Source organism: Podarcis raffonei, chromosome 8 (genome assembly GCF_027172205.1).
Source record: "Podarcis raffonei isolate rPodRaf1 chromosome 8, rPodRaf1.pri, whole genome shotgun sequence".
NCBI lineage: Eukaryota > Metazoa > Chordata > Lepidosauria > Squamata > Lacertidae > Podarcis > Podarcis raffonei.
This window is the reverse complement of record NC_070609.1, coordinates 75,215,461-75,239,342: the sequence shown is the minus strand read 5'-3', so window position 1 is coordinate 75,239,342 and position 23,882 is coordinate 75,215,461. Positions and strand designations below refer to the sequence as shown.

Here is a 23,882-nt window from a genome sequence, read left to right as displayed (position 1 = left end):
GGAACTGTGGCTCTATGACTTAAATAGGGCTCTCCTAACAACTCTTCACACCTTTTACAAATGACAGGTCCCAGGATTCTTGACTGTTTAAAGTGGTAGGATAGTGCTTTAAATGTATCTTTTGGACCACTAATTGTGCATTTGTGGTGGATTTGTAGTTTAAGTGTGAGGTACAGTTGTGGCCTTCCTTAGTCCTTTGTTGCAGGTGGAACTTAAGAGCTGACAATGGGGGCTAGGAAGGCATGAGCAGGCACTAATGGTTGAAGCAATCACACCCCAACCAGCATGCAATTCAGTGCAAAAATGAAGTTTTTGGAGTCTGTTTCCAGGAAACCCGGATTTTATACTCTAAAGAATGGGTTGCAAACTATGGCCTGGGGGCCGAATCTGGCCCAATCACCTTCTAAATCCGGCCTGCGGCCGGTCAGGGAATCAGCGTGTTTTTACATGAGTAGAATGTGTCCTTTTATTTAAAATGCATCTCTGGGTTATTTGTGGGGCATAGGAATTGGTTCATTTTTTTGTCTTTTCAAAATATAGTCCAGCCCCCCCCACAAGGTCTGAGGGACAGTGGACCAATCCCCTGCTGAAAAAGTTTGCTGTCCCCTGCTCTAAAGTGTGCATACATTACATTAAACATAATAGAAACACCGCCACCCGACCCCACCCCCATCCATCTTCCCTCTCTCCACCCCCCTTTCTTTTTTCTTTCTTTTTTCTTCTCCCCCAATGCCTCAACAAATGAAACAGATTTGTAAAAATGTTACATGGAAGAAGAAGAAAAAATACGAGGCACTACACTTCTGTAAAACAAGAAAATCCTTAATAAAAAATATTTAAAAAAGTAAAAATAAAAAATAAAGTGTGCATACATAGTAAAATCTGTTAAATATCTGCTTTATTTATGCTGAGCGGGGGGTGGGGTGGTTTAAGCCTTTGCCTTCCAAAGGGAGGCTGACAGAAAGAGAAAATCTCTCCTGTTTCAGCAGCCAAAGGAGGCAGGGGAGCACATGCCTGTAGCAATGAAGACAAAGAGGAATTTTAGAGGATATGGTGGAGAAAGTTTTACAGGGCATGACCATCCTGAAATAACTAGTAAGGGTGGTAGGAAAGAGTAGCATAAAGAAAACAGGTTTGAAAAACAATAATTAAAGATTATGCCCAAAGGAGCATCCAGTGCAAGGATTTCTGCTTCAGCAACACAATGATCTCCCCCTCCCCTCCATTCTGTGAGCCCCCTAAATCTGATCTGAGGTTCCCCCAACTCTCCCTAGCAAATTTGGGGAGGACAAGGACACGCACAGGGGGAAGTTCTGTTGCACACACGTAAATCCTTGCGCTAACGAACAAGTGTGTTGGATACTGCCTTAAATTCTCCTATATTCTAAAAATTTAGAATCATACAATCATTCTAAAAGGATACCCACGGGGGGCGGGCAACATCAAAAGGTTTGGGGGCCAGATATGCCCCATGGGCTACCCAACTCTGATATAGAATGCAGCAACTTCATGCAAAACAATCAGCACAGAGTTCAGTCTTGGTCCCTGCTTCCAAATGAAGACACACAGCCCCGACACCTGGCTGGCATTTTGCTTAACCTACCACCAGCTTCTGGCCATAACTCAGCCCTCATCAAATGTCTGCTCTGCATGTGTTTTTCCCATTAGCACAAGAAGGGTTTTCACTGTCTATTTTACACTCAGGGGGCATAGAGCCAGCAGCATTTGCTGCTGATCCTATAGCAGAACGAGGGCACAAAATGCCTACTCAGCAAAATGTATTTATTGAGGCTGAAATCTAGTCTCAGCAACTGCCTCCCCTCCCAAACACACTTCATTCAATTAACTTGATAGCAGCAGCAGCAGCACAAGCAATAGTAAGTTATACATAGGAACATAGGAAACTGCCTTATACAGAGTCAGGCCATTGTGCCATTGAGCTAAGTGTTGTCCAAGATGACCGGTAGGAGCTCTTCAGAGTTTCAGGCAGAGAACATTCCCAGCCCTACCTGGAGATGCTAGTGATTGATTCTGGGGCCTCCTGCATACAAAGCAGATGCACTAACCACTTAGCTACAATCCTTCCCTTAACACATAGGAACGTAACAAGCTGCCTTATACAGAGCCAGATCACTGGGTCATTGAATACAGTAAATATGCAAAGATGAGACTGTTCCTTTTCAAGTGCCTCACCCAAATCGACTTTTCCTCTTCTTCTTTTTTAGGACAGTCATTATAATTGGCTGATCACTGGTTTGTGTTTGTTCCTCTTGCTACTGGCAACCGAGCTACGCCCTCCTTATAGATTTGTTTGCTGTTCTGTATTTTGCTGTTTTTCTGACTCATTCTTACTGCTGCCTTGTTTTATAGTGACTGTCAGAATTGCTGATTTTATGGTTGCTATCCACTTAGATGTATCCTACATTCTCTGGAAAAGACTATATATATATTTTAAAAAACCCAAACTTCTCTCTCTCCGTAGATGACAAACCTAAAGTTCTTTGAGATCGCATGTTGCATTTTCACCTACGGTACTCTTGTATGGACACAGTTGCCACCAAAAGCGTGCAAATGAATGTGTTCTTTCTGCTACAATTTTTCCATAAGTAATGATATTTTGATTGTGCTCTTACAGAATGTTGAGACAAAAGCACTTAAATCCTAACAAGAGGGGGTAACTTTAATTTTGACTATTTAAAATGCCTTCTTTCTTCCCGCACCTTTTGCATTTCTAAAAAGAAGACAACAATTCTGGTTGAGGAAAAGAAATTGGAATCTGATTCCTGTAAGCTTCAGAGAAATCCCATGTGAAAGCCAATTGCTAGAAGCATTTTGCAAAGCAGGGCATCCCAAGACTCTTCCTTACCTGTGGTATGATCCCTGCCTGATTCTCCTCCTGCTTCCCCATCATTGTGTAGGATTTCCCAGCTCCAGTTTGGCCATAGGCAAAGATGCAGACATTGTAGCCCTCGAAGGCGTGCAGCAACATCTCCTTCCCAATATCATTGTACACACGATTCTGAGATGCGAAGCAAGGATCATCGGGCTGCAAAGATTTAAACAGAAGGGTAAGCGGAGAGTCAGTATGGATCCCATTAGGAATGGAACAACTGTAAAGGGTTTCCCATTAGGGCATCTGGCAGGCTAATGTGAGAACAGAATGCTGGACTATGAGGGGGGCCTTTCATCTCATCTAGCAGATCTCATGTGATATGTTCTTAAGGGAAAGAGATAAGGGAATCCAAAGATTGTGATACAGCCTTCCACAGAAAGGCAGTAGCAGCTGTTAACAGGCAAGACTGGTAAAGAATGGTAAGGGTTGCTAGTGTGGGAAGCACTCCTTGGCCATATAAAGCTGCCCTCTGTGGAGTCAGGCTGCATTAGTCCCACTAGCCCAGGAATGTCTACTCTTGACTGGCAACTAGTCTCCAAAGTTTCATCTAGCCTTGCTTCTGAGGACCTTTTCCCTAGAGATGCCAAGGATCCTATTGAGGGATCTGGTTGGCCGCTCTGCAAACAGGATGGTGGGCTAGATGGGCCTTCAACCTGATCCAGCAGGCTCTTCTTATGTTCTTAAACAATGGGTATTTATGAAGGACATACCCTCAGGGAATACAATGCTTAAGATCAGGGATGGGGAACCATCTTCAGCCCAAGGGCCACATTCACTTCTGGGCCACATGCCAGAAGGGTTGGGCTAGAAGCTTAAGTGGGCAGAGCAAATAATGACAATTTACCTCTGTACAATAGGCTAGTATCTACACATCCCTCTCTCCATCCTCCTCCATCCAGGCAAGTCAGAGTTTAAGGATACAGTCCAGCCAGACAAAAAATACTCAAGCAGAAAACAAAGCAGGGCTTGTAAGGGGTGTGTGTTGCCTGAGGAGGAGTGTGGCTGAGGAGGGATGTTCAGCCTAGGAAGAATCCCAAGGGTCAGAGAGATACAGGCCCGGAGGCCTGAAGTTCCTCACCCCTGTTTAAGATGTTCCTCCTCTACCACAACCAGTTACCAAAGGAAGTTTGCAGTTCCTATCACTCAAGTGTATCCCCTTGCACCTTTAACTATAGATTAGAATTAGATATGGCCACTTTGGTATCAACGGGGACTACTTAAAAGGAAGGTGATGAACTTCTAAGGCTCCTGGAGCCTTGCAGTTGCCAGTGCTTTTTGTTTCAGGAAATCAAGAGGATATGCTTCTGATCTCAGCGACAAAGTGCAACCAGTCATGAAAACTAACCAGCTCATGCAGCTGTCCAAGCAGACTTCCCCAACTGTTTTATTAAAAGCATCTTGCTAATTTGTAATGCCAAGGAAGAACCTTGTCGCAAGTAGATATCTTCTGCAAGTTAGCAAGTGGACAAACAGGGCTGGGAGAAAACTAAAGGCAGCTGAAGTCGTTTACAGTGACAGCTTTATTTGGTTGACAAATCTGGAAGTATTAGGGCAGTCTAGGGATGCAAACCTTGCTCACGTTTTGAGGAACCTAAATTGAAAAATGTAAACGGGGGTAGCGAGGCCAAATTCATAATCTGTTGAAATAGTTGTAGGGGAGAAAGGGAAACTCAGCTGTAGAAGAGGGCAAGTAGTGAAACTGCCATGCTATTACTGCAGCTTACAGGGTGATCAATTACTGCATATTACGGGTACGCCATTGTTCACATGTCACAATAAGCCAGGTTTTGCCATGAAGAAGCTGGTAACTGATCACTCCCACACTGTTAGAATTCACTCCATGAAAGGACCAAACAAAGCAAAATGGCCTGGCTTCCTGTTACAGCTGAACAAGAGGTTGTGGTTTGTTTTCACAGTCAGAAGCCAACCTTAAACCATAGCTTGTTGTTGGTTTACAGTGGTGTCCAAACTTTTTCCAAAGAGGGCCAGATTTGATGAAGTGAAGGGCTGTGAGGGCCGACCAAAGGGCCAACCATAGTTGTTGACCTTTTTTAGGACTGAAGTTGTTGAGTTTTTTTTAGGAATTTACCCCAGGAAATAAACTGCTACAGAGGCCGGATTAAACCAACCGGCGGTCCGCATTAAGTCCCCGAAACGGACTTCAGACATGCCTGGCTTATTGGTTCGTACATAACATTGTTTATCAAACTATGGCCTACTCAACCATGGATTAGTGTTATGTCTGAACCTGGCCCATATCTGAATTATGGGTTGTTTACTGACAACAAGCCATGGTCTGCATCCTTCGTTTGTTCTTGGCTTATCAATCTGAGTTTTAACCATTGTTGGTGCTACGTGAAATATGAGCAGCATTCCTTAAGCATGGTTTGTTGACCACACTACCCCACATATTTACCAACTTACCAAGGCACAAGGCAAGAGCAGCTGGAAAACCAACCAAGTTTTTAAAAAGCAAGCCATGGCTTAGTATTGCATCTTGTTAGGGAACAATAAACCAAAACAGCAGCTTTGGATGTAACTGAAAGACAAACTTAACTGTGGGTTCCTGGTTTGTTTTCCTCTGTCATAGCAGGTGAAGAGCAAAGTGGAACAACTGATAAGCCAGAAAGCCTGGATTATCACAACATACTGAATTTGCTCCAGTGTATGACTCCTCAATACCAAACATTTACAGTAGCAAATAAAGAGAATAAAGTACTACAGAGCATTAGAAAAATACCTTTCCCTCTTCCCCTATTACCCAACTAGTCCCACTGCTTCTCTAAGGGCAAAGCCTTGTCAGCTTGCACAGGCTCTAGTTCCAACTCTCAAGCTGAGAACTCAGTACATCAAACTGAAATAAAATATAAAGGGCATAAGCAAAGAAGTCAGTGCCAGATGCTCCTTTAAAAAAAAACGGGAATAATTGTGTTTCACAATCTTACTGAAGAAACAAACATACAGAAGGCTTCAGAGAGCAAGCAAATTCAAAGAGAAGAAAAAATAATGCTATTTCTTTAAAAAGAGGCTTCCAAGCATGACATAATCTGGAGCCTCAGCTGACAAGCAGAACATTTTCCCGTTCAAGGAATAAGTGGAGCAGATTAACCCACAACAAGATGACTGCCCTGCTATGCTCTCTGTGGAAAACCAACTTACTACTCAATTAAGAGGAATAGCTTGGGGGAGAGGGTCAGGAGAGAGAACGCGGACACACGCATGCAGGAGTGCAAGGATCAGATGCTAAATTTTATCTTGGTGGGGCAGGTTCATCATCACCACGCTCAGATGGGAACTATCTATCATACTATAATGGTGGTGCCAAGGGACAAGAGAGGGGTGTGACCAAGACCACCTAAATGGGTTTGGAGCAAGAGGGGACATTTCAGCCAGGTGCTTTCCTGCTCCTAAATAACAGTGGGGTCTATGCAGAACAGCAGTCTTGGAAGACTGGTATAAAAACAGCTTTTGCCAACCTTGTGCCTTCCAGGTGTTTTGGACTACAACTCCCATTAGCTCCCAGCCAATGATGGGCAGGGCCAGAGGCAAAAGCAGACAGAGCAATTAATATAATTTTTAGTTTTGTACAGTAGGCTACTTTGCACACACCCCTCTCTATCTACACAAGGAAAACACATTATCACAGTTCAAGGACACAGTGTAATCAGGCAAAAACACTTCTCATGTATGGCCAAGTGTTGGGGAGAGGCCTGGGCAAAGAGAAAAGTGGCCTAGAGAGAGTACTGAGGGCCAGACAGTGTTGCCTGGGGGTGGGGTTGCCACCTGTCCTGTATAATACAGGATTGTCCCATACAGCAGTACCTCCGGTTACGAGCTTAATTCATTCCAGAGGTCTATTCTTCCGGGTCTGTGCATCCCGGGTCTGTGCATTCCAGGGCATTCGCAACTAGGGACATCTACTTCCAGGTTAGTGGAGCTCATTACTCAAAGCATTCGTAAGGAGGACAGTACGTAACCCGAGGTTCAACTGTATTTTAATGTAAAATGCTATGTCCTGTATTGATACAGTTTTGTCCTGAAATAGATTGTAATGGTTTGCTTTGATGTCACTTCAGCACCAGATTGGCGGGGGGGGGGTGTCGTTCCCCAACAGCCCCACATTAGGTTTCTATGCCTGTGGTTCCCTATCCCTCGAGTAGCAGGACAGTAGGGCCATTTCATAGCTTCTTTGTTCAGGATGCAGGGATTAGAAAACAAAAACACTTTTCAGTCCTTAGATTTTTCTGAATGAGAGCCAACTGGGCTCAGTGGCTACTAACCCTGCCCATACCTTCCTCTTGGACCAAAATCAATTACCCAAGTTTACATCTGTTGGGAATAGGGAGTGCTTTTTTCCATCTACTCCACCCTTATGACAAGTGAAGAGCAGCCACGGCTAAGCCCAACAATTACTGGAAGTAAGCAAGACCTCAGATTCAGCTTTCACAAGTGATTTTTTTGGGGGGGGGGTTGTTTGGAGGAGAGAATGTTTTATGACTTCAGCAGAAAGGTAGAGTAGAGAAGCTGAAGGCACAGCACTGCCCTCCTCCTAATAACCCAGAAGATTAAAACTCATCTTTCACCAAGCCAGAAATAATCCTATAGGAAGAGTTTCCTTTCTGAACAAAAAATAAAACTAAACAGTCACAGGAGGAAAATGTTTGCTGTTCAAATTCCATTCTCCAACTCCTTGGGCCAACCCCTCTCCTCTATCATCTTTGCACACACTTGTTCTTTGCCACTTGGAATTTAATCTTTCTGAAACCCATGATGGAAAAAGCAGTTAAACATACACTGAGATGATACTTGGAAACTTCAGTTGCTAAAACCACAATACAGTCAAAGGAAGAAAACAGCTGCTTTAGGGGGCGAGGGGGGTGTCCAATCACCAGCTGGACAGGCTTGGATTCCACCTTCAAAGGGGATTGTTCTAGGAAACAAAATCAGAGCTCTTACCGATGTGTGAGACCAGTAGGAGTAGTCAAAGCTGAAGGATTTGGGTGCTTCCTTGGGATTCTTTGGGTTGAGAATACCTAGCGAAAAATAAACAAACACATATTTATTATTGAAGAACTTCAGGAAAGGGCAGGGATAGAAGTTATGTTAAACCAGCCTTTTTTAATATAGTGTCCTCTAGATGTTGCTGGACCACAACTCTCTGTCCAGTGGTCATGCTGGCAAGGGCTTATGAGAGTTGGAGTCTCTCAACAACATATGGAAGAGAAGGCTACACTAAATCATGGTTTCAAGTTGGCTTGTTTCAAACAACCCATAGATAATATTGACTCAGAGGACACTACTACCTGCAGTTAACCAAAAGGAGAAGGGAAAGCTTATAAAGTCCACTTCATAGTTACATCAGAATTGAAAACAAATAAGCCCAAGGTACACTGCAGCTTGTTCATGTCACATTAAACTATGGCTTATCTAATTCCTGTAGATACACAAATGAAGAACCTGGTATTTTTGTCTTCTAACACCTCAGAACCTAACACACTTAAAAGAGTGCTATAGGAATTGCCTATAATTATATCCACTCAGCTATAATGGTAAACCACTACATTCACTTTTTATTTAAGACACTGTATTAAATATTTGCATTTGTAGCCAACTGTGCTTTGGCTCTGTGAAGTCGAGAGTGAACTATCTTACAATGGCATCAGAGCAATTCGATTCTAATAGGTTGGGAGGGGAAGTTATTTTACTGGCTCTGTTCCCGTTCCTTTCATATTACCCTGACATACAGACATAAGAATGAAATAACCCTGTTGGATCAGACCAAAAGACCCATCTAGTTCAACATCCTGTTCTCACAGTGGCCAACCAGAAGTCTATCACAAGCAGGACCTTAGTGCAACACCATCCTCCCCACTTGCAATCCCCTACAACTAGTATTCAGAGGCATAAACCCTCTGATAATGGAGGTAGCAGACAGTGATTGGGACTAGTCGCAATCCACAGCCTTATCCTTCATGAATCTGTGCAATCCCTATTCAGACAGTTACAATCATCATGTCTAAGCTGCACCAGGAGAAGGCTTTCTTGGTGGCTGTGCAAAGGCCTTGGAACTCCCTAACCATCTTTCCCACTTTCTGTCATTGCATGGACCTTATTCTCCTAGTAGATGTTTGATCTGCAGACATGTCCAGTTCTAATCCTCCCCCTGTGAGGTATTACCTTGATTTTATTTTTTTAAATTTACCCTATTTCTTGCTTTCTTCCAGAGGTATTTTAAACAATTATACTCACAAGGGCCACAGAAAGAAATGGACATAGACCGATTTTTGAAAATAAACGGATTACAGAAAATTTCTCAAGAAAGTAAATTAATGTTGAACTATAAAATATCTGAACAGGAAGTAGAAGGTGCCATTCAAAATATGCAATTGGGCAAATCTCCAGGACCGGATGGGCTGACTTCTAGATATTATAGATCTTTGAAAGAGTGGCTATTACAACCTTTGAAGGAAGTCTGCAATGAAATTTTGGAAGGGAAAAGGGCACCAGAGTCGTGGAAAGAGGCATATATTACACTTATACCGAAAACAGAGACTGAAAAGACTCAGCTTAAGAACTACCGCCCTATATCGTTACTTAATGTGGATTACAAAATTTTTGCTGACATTCTGGCCAAGAGATTGAAAAAAGTATTGATGGAAGAGATTCATAAAGACCAAGCGGGTTTTCTCCCGGGAAGACATTTGTCTGATAATGTGAGGAATATAATTGATATATTGGATAAGTTAGAAGTGAATATAAATACTAAAGCAGTTTTGATATTTGTGGACGCGGAGAAAGATTTGACAACATCTCTTGGAGCTTTATGAAGAAGAACCTACAGGGGATGGGGGTAGGCCAAGGTTTTGAAAATGGTATAGGTGCAATATATTCTGAACAAAAGGCAAAATTAATTGTAAACAATGTGGTGACGGAAGAATTTAAGATAGAAAAAGGGACACGACAGGGGTGCCCAATCTCTCCATTGCTTTTTATATCGGTCCTGGAGGTTTTGCTGAACATGATTAGAAGGGACCGGTTGGTTAAAGGTATACAGGTCGGAGCCAAACAGTACAAATTGAGAGCATTTGCAGATGATTTAGTACTGACATTACAGGAGCCAGAATCTAGTACTAAAAGGGTTTTAGAACTAATTCAAGAATTTGGTCAAGTGGCAGGATTTAAACTGAACAAGTCAAAAACTAAGGTTTTAGAGAAAAATTTAACATTGATTGAAAGAGAGAGGTTTCAGAATGAGACAGGTTTAACCGTGGTCAAGAAAGTGAAATATTTGGGGATTAATATGACAGCAAAAAATGGGAACTTATTTAAAGATAATTATGAAAAATGTTGGACGGAAGTGAAAAAAGATTTAGAAATTTGGTCAAATTTGAAGCTTTCCTTGTTGGGTCGAATTGCAGCTATAAAGATGAATGTTTTGCCTAGAATGTTGTTTTTGTTTCAAACATTGCAGATTGTGGACAAAATGGATTGTTTCAAGAAGTGGCAGAAAGATATTTCTAGATTTGTCTGGTAGGGCAAGAAGCCCAGAATAAAATTTAAGATATTAACTGATGCAAAGGAAAGAGGCGGATTTGCCCTGCCAGACTTTAAACTTTACTATGAATCAGCAGCATTCTGCTGGCTAAAAGATTGGCTGCTTCTTGAGAACACAGACATTTTGGACTTAGAAGGTTTTAACAACGTTTTTGGTTGGCATGCATATTTGTGGTATGACAAGGTTAAAGCACATAAAGCATTTAAAAACCATATTGTCAGGAAAGCATTGTTCAATGTTTGGATAAGATACAAAGATTTATTGGAAAATAAAACCCCAAGGTGGTTGTCACCAATGGAAGTGAAGGCTCAGAAAAAGCTCAATATGGAGGCCAAATGGCCGAAATATTGGGAAATTTTGGAACAGGAGGGAGATAGACTAAAACTGCAGAGCTTTGAGAAACTAAAAAACAAAGTGCGAGATTGGCTACACTATTATCAGATAATGGAGGCATATAATTTGGACAAGAAAATCGGCTTCCAGGTGGAGAAATCAAAATTAGAAACAGAACTGTTAGAACCCAAAACTAAGATTTTGTCAAAGATGTATAACTTGCTGTTGAAATGGAATACTCAGGATGAAACGGTGAAATCTGCTATGATTAAATGGGCACAAGATGTTGGACACAATATTATGTTTGCTGACTGGGAACAGTTGTGGACCACAGGTATGAAATTCACGGCATGCAATGCCTTAAGAGAGAATATTATGAAAATGATATACAGGTGGTACATGACCCCAGTCAAGCTTGCAAAAATATATCATTTGCCCGATAATAAATGTTGGAAATGTAAAGAAACTGAAGGTACATTCTTTCACCTTTGGTGGACGTGCCCAAGAATTAAGGCTTTCTGGGAAATGATCTACAATGAAATGAAAAAGGTATTTAAATATACTTTTCTGAAGAAACCAGAGGCCTTCCTTCTGGGCATTGTCGGCCAATTGGTGCCAAAGAAGGACAGAACGTTTTTTATGTATGCTACCACAGCAGCAAGAATACTTATTGCAAAGTATTGGAAGACACAAGAACTACCCACTTTGGAAGAATGGCAGATGAAGGTGATGGACTATATGGGATTGGCAGAAATGACTGGCAGAATCCGAGACCAGGGAGAAGAGTCGGTGGAAGAAGATTGGAAGAAATTTAAAGATTATCTACAGAAATATTGTAAAATTAATGAGTGTTAGAATGATGTTGGATTGAAATTAAGTGGTTTCCAGCTGTAATGCTTTAAGAGAATATGAAAAAAAAGGATTATAAATAGGTAATAATATAATGGTAAGGATTTGCTGAACTAACAATTTGGGGTGGAATACAAAAAAGGGAGGTATGAGGAGGTCCGGGAAACAAGTTAAAAGAAAACAAGTAATTGAAAATGTATGTGTGTTTCTTTTTCTTAAAAAGTTTCTTTATTCTGTATTTTTGTTATTCTGTTTTTTCTTTTCTTTTATTTTATTGTAATATTATAAAAAATCTTAATAAATATCTTATATATAAAAAAAATGTTTCTTCAGGCATCACGAACAGGGGGGTTTGGTGTCACACCTAGTCCAAGTCCTTTTTCCTAACATACTTGGCATCCCTTCTGTTCAGACACTCAAGCCCCTGAACCTTTACCATAAGAACATGAGAAGCTGTCTTATACAGAGTAAAACCCATTGGTCCATCTAGTTCAACACTGTCACTGACTGGCAGTGGCTCTCCAGGGTTTTAGGCAAGGGTCATTTGCAGCCCTACAGGGAGATACTGGGAATTTAACTTGGAATCTTCTTTATGCTAGTGCTCTACCACTGAGCTACAGCCCTTATCCTTGCATTCTGCCTTCACATGGCGTCTAACACCCTTGCTTGCCACTACTCTCCAATACTGCACAGACTCCGTGCTCCTGAACAAAACTGTTTGCAAAGGTTTTAAAATGGGAAGGGGATCTGTGGGGGGCCCTGTTTCATGTGCAAACTGCAAATAGCAACTGTTGCTACTGCACCTCTCTCCTTGTTGATTCCACATTTAATGGATTTGCCTTATGCCGGAGCTCCTGACTTATGAATACCAACAGTCAGGCAAAAGCCAAGGATTAATATCGCTTACACCAGAGGCCACCGTCACGTAGAAGAGAAGGCATAGACTCTGTATAGCAACGGGGGCATCAACACAAGCTATGAAATAAAAACAGAGAGCTGGTAACCCAAGCAATCCCACACACTGCAACAACCATTACAGGAAGATCTATATACCTTCACACTTTGACTGGCTCTAAAAGCAGGAAATGCCCGAATGAATATTTTCAAGTCTCCCCAGTCTAACACTTTTTCTGTTTCTTATCCCATAAGCAGCTCATCAACTGCAACCACAGAGAGATAAAGGAAGGGGCAGGAAGGTGCAACCCACAATGCAAAGTTTAAAGAGGTTTTCATATAACAGTTACCGTTAGCACTTATATTAAGGGGGTGCTTATTTTATCCAGACTGCCAGGGCTTTAACAACCAGCGCAGGGACACCTGGGCTGGGGGAGAGGACTGCCACTTACAGAAGAGCCTTAGCTCAATGCTAGGGCACCTGCTTTGCACACAGAAGGTCCCAGGTTCAACCCCCAGCATCTCCAGGTAGGGCTAGGAATGTCCCCTGCCTGAAACCCTGGAGAGCCAGTCAGTCAATTGGTGTAGACAATACTGAGATAGATGGAACATTGGTCTGACTCAGTATAAGGCAGTTTCCTATGTTCCTAAGCAAGCTCCTCTACCTAGGCCCACACAGATAAACAAGGCACAGACTTTAGATGAGAAGATCTTGCAACAGAGAAGGGCTTATGCACTCTACTGGATTTTGCTCCTACTGCTGTTATGTGCTGCTTCCCATCCAGCGGCGGAATATCACCACACTCAATAATAACAACTTGACCAGGATATGATAATCTTATTTTTTATTTCAGTGTCCGCTGATTTTTACTTCTGTCACTGTGCAACTGTGGTTATGTATAGGCAGCCAATGGGAGATCAGAAGGCTCTTGATCACATCACCTGGGCTACATGGGGCATCACACAGCCCAGGGGTTGCTCAGCCGCCTTTGTACACCTCATCCATGTGCTGCAGTACTGAGTTTCTCCCACTCTAAGACATTTCCAAAGCCATGGCCTGTGCCCTTGGAATTTTGGCACCCCAGGCAGTTGCAGCCACTGCCGCTTTTAGGCAAACCACTTCTATCAAGTTAACACATAGGGCCCTTCTATAAACAGCTGTGCTTGGCTTGAGGCAAGCCCATCTATTTGGCTTGCTTAGCTTTATGCTAGCATGTTTAAGATACTCACTTACTTGCCTCAGAGTAAAAAAAAAACCCTGGCATACATCCGCAAGGGGAAAAACACAACAGCTGATGTACATACTGTAACAATTCTTTCACTTGGGAGGCAACAATTTGGGGATAGGAATTTGGAAGTGTGCATAAGCATTTAAAAATGCAACTCTTTTCACACCATAACCAAGCTGCAGTTACACCTCAATCCACTTTCCCCTCTGATAAGCCACTTTACTTTCCAACATTCTCAAGCAATAACAAACAAACCAGTCCTTCCTTTGGAATCCTAAATATCTTTGGAAGATTTCAAGATTACAAGGGCAAAGTAATCTGGTTTACAAAGACTCTGGCTTCCATCCCTTCACAAATCTTGAGTCTACCCCACTAAAAGTGTGGACCTGTCTTGCACTGGACTTGAACATGGCTATGCTTCTTAACTTATGCAGGGGATAGATTGCATTTCTTGTATTCATTGTTTTTAAATGCAATTAGATTTTATTGCCTGTATCTATGACAGTTATGGAATCTAGACAATGGGAGACAAATACTTTGCATACCGGAGAAGCTATGCAGGGGTACTAATCTACACACACAGGACAAGCTTACGAAAGACTGAGTGGGATTTGCAGAAAGGCCATCTGATGAGAGTTTCCTGCTGTAGCTAAGCTGTGGCTCTCCAAATGATCTTTGATTCCACTTACCATTAGACCCAGCATGTACGACCAGTAGTCAGAGATGATGGGACTTTGGGCCAACAACATCTGGAGAGCTCCAGGTTGGCCACCGCTGCCTTATATACCTACATGAATCAAAATCCCCATGAAGTAAAACATCAAGCCATTGGTCACACAAAAGCCCTGCCACAGGTCACACATATGAGTAAGTCAGTGGGATATGCCAGTACAGATGAATGTTCAAAGGAGCGCCTCAGGGAAACCCAGCCAGATGGGAGGGGTATAAATAATAAATTATTATTATAAAATTATTATCAGTATGCTGGAACACAAAATCCTGCAGAGATACAGTAAGATGTCCACAAAGCTATATAGTCCATTATCCAGCAATAGTATGGTAACAATATGACTATCACCATTATTATGGCACACAACTAGTAAATCTGTGACAATCCTCCAAGCAAACAATGGCCTAGTTCACACGATACAGGAAGTCAAAGTATGGCTTGCCAAAACCGCACAAACATGCTGACTCTAAGAGGGTGCTAAGGTGTGGCCTTGTATGTTGTCCGAACTTAGGATCATAGTTAAGGTCTTTTGTCCTTAAGCATGATCTGTAGCCAAGGTTTGTACAGTATACAATTGTCTGAGTAAGACCTATCTGCATCTAACCAGCTATGACGAAAGTCTTTACCTTGGGAAAATGTTACATCATGGACTATGAACAAACCTGCCAGGAAAGCAGTGATGGCGTACCTTTGAGGTATATGGTTATAAAAATAGGAAGGCTTCCTAAAAACAGCCGCTCGACTCATCTGCAAACCTACAGAGAACCTTGGAAGTCAATTATTCTCAGTTTGCCATTTCTATGGCAACAAGCTAGTCTGGTTTCATTGAGAAAATAGTGTTAAAAGTAGAGGCACTCATTTCCTCACGATGCACTGCCTAAGATACTACATGCAGCAATATTTAGGCTTCCAAAGTTGCCACTTTTTGATTTCCAGTTTCTAAAATGCCTCTTAAAATTAGCTTTCTTAAAAGCCTCATTAGAAAAAAGAAGCCACTAAACACTTAACACTGCCGCATTTAATTCAAGGTTTGTCTATAGAATTACAAAACATCACAGAAACATTTTCAGGCAAGGACTGGATTTTTAACTGACCACTGTGCTCAAGAGAACTTGTGACAAGCAAGGTCCTAATCTAGAAAGCAAAATGACTATTTACCAACATGCTCCAGTCAAAGTTGTCTTTTCTCTTTATATAATCACACCAGCTCAGTTAATTCAGTTATATTTATAAGGTCAACTTTATGAAGAGATCCAAGGAGGAGAGAGTAAATATTGACCACGCATGAATAAGAACTAGCCATTTTGTAAAAAAGAAATGGACCGAAAGGCAGAAACCTACAGAACATGCCATTCTTATATGAAATATTAAGATGTAGGCACTTGCCAACATTTCACGTTGAGCGCTACAATTATTCAGACATATGAATGGAGAGAGGGGCACAAAATGAAATCAATAGACAACCCTTACATGACATCTGATGCAGATTTAAAAATAAAAAAGAAAGCGCCAACAATTTAAGAGAATGTTTTAAAAGCTCCATTTCTCAGTAAGAAGCAAACAACAAGATAAAACCCCTAGCCTTTCCTTTTCCTCTGTGAAAAACTGCAACCATCCCTATTTTATTCTCAGCTGCTTGAGCAGCTACCAGTGTTTCAGCCTCTAGGGAACGGCTGTAGAGCTCAGTGGTAAGGGCACTTGAAATCAAGCCACGGCCACAAAAGAAGGAAGAAAGAATAAAGAACATATTTAGAATGTGCTCCCAATTATTGGCTTTGATGTTGTGACATCATAGTGATGCAACTGACTGACGGGTGGGCAGCCCAGCCCACTTGTCAAAGTACCCTTCCACAGAATAGGAGAGGATCTGCTTCATCAACTGGATCCAGTTATCCATCCCTGGTGTAGACAATGTTGAAGGGATGCGGGTGGCGCTATGGTCTAAACCACTGACCCTCTTGGGCTTGCTGATCGGACGGTCGGTAGTTCAGATCTTCATGACAGGGTGAGCTCCCAGTGCTCTGTCCCAGCTCCTGCCAACCTAGCAGTTCAATAGTATGCCAGTGCAATTAGATAAATAGGTACTGCTGCAGTGGGAGGGTAAACGGCATTTCCATGTGCTCTGGCACTCGTCACGGTCCTCCATGTGCCAGTAGCAGGTTAGTCATGCTGGCCACATGACCTGGAAAACTGTTTGTGGACAAATGCCGGCTCCCTCGGCCTGAAAGCGAGATGAGTGCCGCAACCTCATAGTCGCCTTTGGACTGGACTTAACAGTCCAGGGGTCCTTTACCTTTACCTTTTTACCTAGACAGTACTGAGTTAGATGAAACAATAATCTGACTTGCCATAAAGCAGTTCCCTCTGTTCTTATGATATAGTGCATGCAAAGCAGATGTGGGGAACCAGTGACCCTCCTGGTGTTGCTAACTATGACTCCCATCACCCCTGACCATTGACCATGCTGACAGGGGTTTGGAATACAGTAGTTCCCCGCCCCTGCTCCCCTGCAAGGCAAATTATCATAAAGACACATGGCATTAAATTGTGATACCACAAACAGCCACAAAACAGAAGGCACCTGGAATAGAAAGCAAGCAGGGGGAACAGGTTGGAAAGTAGGCAGGCAGGCCTTCACTACGATTTCATAGGGTTCACCCTTGCAGCTGGAATAGTCCCAGTTAAAGCTTTCATAGAGCTACATCATGGAGTCCTGGTGCAGACCATTATTATACAGGCATTCCCTCTCTGGATGCACAGCACTCCATGCTAATAATTTAATTACACATCCCCTTGAAAGGGAGAGGCGCAAAAAGGCAGGGAATCACAGCACGGGCCCACGTTAACCACTTGCTTGTATTTAGAAAGAAATTTGTTTATCTGATATTTCAAAAGGCCCAATGTGGCAATTAACAATTCTGTTTGCAAACCAACCCTCGCATGCTTTTGTGCCACGGCTATAATTAGCTTCCATCACTGTGGCACTTACAGCAACTTTGAGGATCTCGGTTCACCCCAGCCACCTGCTTATGAGAACTCAGAGGCTTTAATCAGGGATGTGCAGTGGCTTTTACACTGCCATTTTATGCAACACTGACCACTCTTGATGCCCCTTTTGAGGCATCTGCACTTGCCATTAAACAAGAAAACAAAAAATCATTGTGAGACAGAGGATTTCATTGTTTCCATGATCAGATTTGTTGGGTGACATCCAGTTAGTCATACAAAAAATAAGCCCATAGCAAAAAAACAAAGACACACAAACACAAAACCAATGGGCTTGTCACTTAAAACAATTGATTCTGATAACTATGCTTTGAATATGATTAAGATTTTCTCCCCTGTTGTGTTGGCATCTAATAACAGCCACTCCAAACTGGTTGCAGAACAGTGGTTTTTCTTGCATGTTAATCTTTCTCTTTTTTAAGGTATTCACTTACACTTATAGCATGTTCTTGACATGATACAAGCTAGTTCCTATTTACTTATCAATCAACATATTTTATACCCAAGCTTTCACCCAAAGAGTTCAGGGTAGCATACATGATTCTCCTTCCCACCACCAGGACTATAATTCTCACAACAACCCTGTAAAGTAGATTAGGCTAAGAGGCAGTGACTGGGTTAAGGTTATCAGTGGACTTCACTGCTAAGCGGAAATTTGAACTCTAGTCTCTCGGGTCCAGTACTCTAACCACTACACCACAAGAACAAGTGAAGACCAAGGGGAACTTGCTCTATGTTGCTTATTTTTAAATCCTGCCTTTCCTTGGGCGGGGGGGACTTACTTAAGAAGTCTCTGGCTGAGCAAGATACTGGATATGATGCTATCCAGTAGAGCCCACTGCTATTAGAAAGCTGTGCAATTGCCTGAAGCCAAGCAAATGGCTGACATTTTCCCTGGAAACCAAAGGAGTAGAAGCAAGGGTGGGTGCCTTTCAATTTCATCTATAGCTAGGAAGTCTTGTTTATTTTTCAGGATGGATATTAGCAATCCTCATGGGCAAGGGCTCATACTGGCAGCCTTGAGAATGGAAAGCATTTCAAGCAGGATGTGTTATTTTTCTCTCTCTCAAATACATTCCAATGCTGCCATCTAAGCCTCCTTCAACTCTGTTAAAATTCCATCTTAGTCCTTCGGAAGCAAATGTGTTCCCCGAAGATAACCTGAGTGTTGCCCAAACAGACAAATCTTAAAAGAATCTAAGTACTCAAGTATACAGTATGCTTCTGCTGTTTCCAAACCACACTAAGTAAACAGCATGCACACAAAGTAAGCAGTATGCAAAAGGGCAAGACATGTGCACGCCATGCCATTTTCATCTGCTAAATTATGCAAGCTTGGATTTAATTTTTAATCAAGCTGCCTTGCTGTTGCATAAGGAGGCACCCTTGGTTTTTTGTGCAAGCTGCTGTTTCCCCCCACTCAATAAACAACACAGGATACCCAACAGAACTGGAAGACTGATTAACGTGCCTAATACTAATCTGTTTTAATGTATGAAACAAAACAGTATACAGTACTTACAACTTGGGATTGCAGGAGCTTTTAAAATACATCCTTTATTGGTGCGGCCTGGAAATGAAGCACTGAAAGGCCTGAGTTCAAATCCCTCTGGGAGCCAAGAGCTCATTAAGTGGGCTTCAGTCAAGTTCATTACCGCAGAGTCTGCTCTCATGGTGGAAAGCCAGAATGCTGGCCTACTTCACAGGGTTGTTCTCAAGGCTATGTTTTGTTTGTTTACTTGTTTGTTTCATTTATATGCCACCTTTATCTTCCAAGAATCTCAAGGTGGTGTACATGGTTCTCCTCCCCATTTCATTTCATCCTCACAACAACCCTGTGAGGTATGTTAGACTAAGAGATGGTTACTGGTCCAAGGTCATCCAGTGAGCTGGGGGGCAATTCAAACCCTGCTCTCCGAGGTCCTGATCATTACAACACACTGGCTATTAGTATTAGTAGTATAACTACTACTATTAAGATTTATATACCACCCTTCATCAAAAGATCTAAGGGCAGTTCACAAAATGCAAATAAATAGTTAAAACAAAAACAAAACAATACCCACCCGACACACATTTAAAAGGCTTTAGAATATTAATCAGCCAAAGGTCTGGTTGAAGAGGAATGCGTTCACCTGGAGCCTAAAAATATATAATGAAGGTAAGATTATCTGGGGAGAGCATTCCACAAGTGGGGAGCCACTGCAGAGAAGGCCCATTCTTGTGTTGCCACCCTCTGGACCTCAAATGTAGGAGGCACATGAAGAAGGGTCTCAGATGACGAACACAGAGTCCAGGTTGGTTTATATGGGGGAAAGGAATTTTATAAGGGGAACTTTACTAGTAATCAGAGAGTTTAGTGTTTCCAAAGCATATACTTTTCCTAATAAAAAAGTATGTAATGTAAAAAAACATGCTTACTCCACTCCTCTGCCAAAAAGGCAAAAAGACTAGCTTATAGATCAGCATAAAATAAAGACAGTCCCTGCCTTGAGTTTACATTCTAAAATACATGACACAAAAAAGGGAAAAGAGGTGGGAGGAAGAAAAAAAGCAAGCAAATTCAGGCCCCAGTTCTTGAAGCAACAAAGTTCTCATAAGGCCCAGCCAGGATGGAAAGTGTTCCTAATATACACAATTTATATCTTTTGGTCCGCTAGACTCTCTTAAGAAAAAGTGCTTTGAAGTTCCAGTTTGAGCTATTGTAAAGCCCAAAAACCTTCAAGAACAAGAAAAGAACAACAACTAAAAACAGGCGATCCCATCAGCCATCAATTTAAGCCCAAAGGTAATGGTGATGTGATCCCATCCACCCTCCCCACAAAGACACCAGGAGACCTTAGCCCTGCAAAGGGCTAGTTAGCACAATAGCCTGACAAAAGGGATGCATTTTGCTTTGTTCTCATCCACTTAGAGAAGCAGCTGTGGCATATGGCCTTGAGATGCAGCTGTAGCATATGGCACTAGACAGAAGATGGCCTTCTCTGAGATGAGAAAGTGTATCCCAACAAAAGCAGACCCAATTTACAAAAGGGATGGAATCTGGCATGGGGGAATGTGCAAGGGACTTTGGGTAAGTTACCTGATGTGGGGCAGAACAGACAATTATGCTGACTGGTTTTTTCTAGGAGAATATGTCCAGTGCCACCAAACATACAACACTGATGCTAAATGAATAACTGTTTCCAGGATGCTGATGCCACACTCTTTGCAGGTATGCCATCAAAACAGACATTGTTGCAGTGGAAGAGAGTAAAGGTATCTAATGTATTATAGGGATAGTGCTTTAAAGACCCTGCAGTTCAATGACACAGAAAGCTCACCAAGTAGGTCACAATTACTCGATTTTACAGATGGGTAATGGAGGTGGAGAAATAAATGCTGTATGCTAGGCCTGGGCGATATCTCGATATATCGCCCAGAACCAGTATGAGGAACAGACCACAATGTCGGTTTCACTCAGTGGTATACGGCTGGTGAAACCGCCATCCCACTCTGCCCTCATATGACAAAGAGGGAGAAATAAGATGTATTGCCATATGTAGCTTTTTTTTGGCAGCTGTCAGAAACATTTGATGCCCCCCTCCAGCAGCCCACAGTCAGGTCTTTGAGAAGGAGGTGGGAGGGCTCTAGGACCCGGCCGCAACCTTATACTGCCTTACTAAAGCCCAGCACCCCACTTAGCCAGCTTTGGGAAGACAGAGTGAGGGGTGCTGGTTGGGCTTCAAATTTTTGCCTCTCTCACCTCCCCCTTCACTTCTCCTTCCCTCGTGCAACAAAGCAATGTGCGGCCCACAGGTTTCATGTTGAAGCATTCCTGCAGCCCACTTTGTATGAAAAGTTTGTCTGTCCTGAATTATAAAGGGTTGTACCTAACCAAGGTAGGCCCACTGACATTAATGCACCAGAAATATCCAAATCTATCAATGCCAACGGATCAACTCTATTATAGATATAGTCTATAATAGATATAGTCTATTGCTTCCAGGATAATGCATCTCACACTTCTGGAGAGCATCTGTTATGTTTGTATAGATATTAGGAGGGATGGTACAATAAGTAGTGTGAAAAGCAACAGAACATGCAGCTTTCAAATACAGAACACAAATCAAAAGTCTAGTCAAATCACACTTTTACATGGAGCAAGCAGGAGGGGAGGATACTAGAAAGTATTGGACACCTTACAAAAATCTAATTAATATAATCTGGAGGAAGATATCACATTACACCAGAACAAATGTAGAGAAATTGACACTTCCCAGCTGCAGAATGGCACTCACTCTCAAGTCGAGCAGCACAGGCATTTTTCAAGTTATTTGAAAGAAAGGAAGCTTCACGAACACCCTTATGGAATGGCTTAGAATGGAATTTAGCTGGATTTACTCCCTTACTTTAGGAATTCTAGCTCTGTACCAAGAGAAGAAGGGAAAGAGCAAGCAAGCAAGTGAGCCATGCAGAACAGAAGGGAGGGGGAGAAGAGAGTCAGAAGCTGCTGGAAAAGCTCTCATCCTCAGCTGCTCTCCCAGATCCAGTTGCTATAAATACCAACTCTGCAGCTGGCGTTTCAGGAGGACAACATGCCTGCTCCATAAATGTGGGCTGCAATCCCACTAAAAGCAGGGGCCTCCTCTCCAAATTTCCATATGGAGCCTTTACATTTCCAACATACACTCAGAAACTTAAGAATTTGCCTTATAAAAAGTCAAACCATTGGTTCAGCTAGCTCATTGTTGTCTAAACTGACTGACAGTGGCTCTCCAAGGTTTCAGACAGGGAGACATTCCAAGCCCTACTCGGAGATTGAAAATAAGAGCATGTTGGATCTGGCCAATTGTTCACCCAGTCCAGCATCCTGTTCTCACCTGCGACCTTTAGCGCATAAAGTACATGTTTTACCACTGCTTTACCATTCCTAGGAATGTAGAAATCTACCTCATGCAGTCAGCCCACTGGTCTATCTAGTTCAGTATCCTCTATACTGCCTGGCAGTGGGTCTCCAAAGCACCAGATAGAGATCTTTCCCAGCTCTAACTAGAAATGCTGGGGATTGAATCTGGGACCTCTTCCATGCAAAGCAGATGCCCTGCCACTGAGCTATGGCCCTTTCTTACATCAACAATTACAGGGCACTTTTAAACACATTGTCCCCAAGAGATTAATTCATTTCATGCAAGAAACTGGAAAAAAAGTTACATGAAAGCAGGCACATTTATCACAGACAGATTAGTGGATGACAGGCAGAATTCCTGAATGGAAGGATTTGAATTCAGGAGGGGGAAAAGAGGATTGAGCAATGTAGTTTTTAGGAGGAAAGCATTTGTACATACATTTAAAGAGGTACAAAGAAGAACCAGCTGCACATTAAAGAAATTCTCTTTTTGCATTTGAAGAGAGGCCTGCTTTAAAAATATATATATCAGTACAGGATTCAGCTATCATTACTGTGATTATCCTGGATTTGTAACCAGGCCAGCCACTCTCTGCCAGCTCAGACTAAAAAGCAGCTGCCCATAGAATGTATTTGCTTAGATGCAGTGGCGTAGCGTGGGTTGTCAGCACCCGGGGCAAGGCAAGTAATTTGTGCCCCCTAACCCGTGGATTTGCGCCCCCTAACCCTAACCCCCAGATGTTGCGCCCGGTGCGGCCGGGCCCCCCTGCACCCCCCACGCTACGCCACTGCTTAGATGTTTTGCACAGCTCTGTAAGAACAGAGGGCCCATGTTCACAAGCTGAACAACTTTGGTTATTGAAGGGAAGCAGTGAAATGCACTAACAAATGCTTGAAGAACTGTCTTTGTCTCATATCCAGCTTTCTAAATTTTTATTTTATTTTTAGAGGCAGAATCTTACAATTATAAGCCCTCTGGCTAAGGTTTCTGTACAAGGCAGAAATAGGTATCCTGACGTCACTGTGACACCAGGCAAAATGACTGGTGGGCTGCCCCACCCACCTGTCCCCATGAAATGTGTGTGAGATAAGGATGGAATTTTCCAACCCTGGGATAAGCTGTTGTCTGTCAGATGGTTTACTTTCTCTTAGTGGTCACAAAGAGAAATAAAATACCCAAACTAGATCTCTATGCAATACAAATATCATTTGTAAGAGGTAAATAATATAGATCCAGAAAAATACCTCTTTGTCTCTCTGAAATTCTAACCTTAAGGGCCAGTTTTAATAGTTCATATTGAAATATTTTTAGACAGCAGAGTTCCCAGAGAGATAGTGTCCATTCAAGCATCCAGAACGAAACAATCTCTCATTAATTCTTTTACAGTACTTTTTATCTGGGGGTTAAAGAACACATAATATAGCCTCTTATGAGACTGTTCCTTGGGCCATCTTTAGAGACCCTTCTGAGTATCTTTCTTGATTTATCACTGAGCAGGTGACAA

General features: G+C 42.3%; 1 protein-coding gene across 14 annotated transcripts in view; it reads right to left on the bottom strand.

Moving 5' to 3' along the window:
* Nucleotides 1-23,882, bottom strand: part of KIF1B (kinesin family member 1B) — a 140,360-nt gene that overhangs the window by 93,124 nt on the left and 23,354 nt on the right. For all 14 annotated transcript variants that reach the window (XM_053400916.1, XM_053400902.1, XM_053400904.1 and 11 more), the window contains exons 3-4: nt 7,850-7,926; nt 2,867-3,046 (exon numbers count right to left, since the gene is read on the bottom strand). In XM_053400916.1, coding sequence (XP_053256891.1) covers nt 2,867-3,046; nt 7,850-7,926 — 257 coding nt within the window. The remainder of the gene's footprint in view (nt 1-2,866; nt 3,047-7,849; nt 7,927-23,882) is intronic.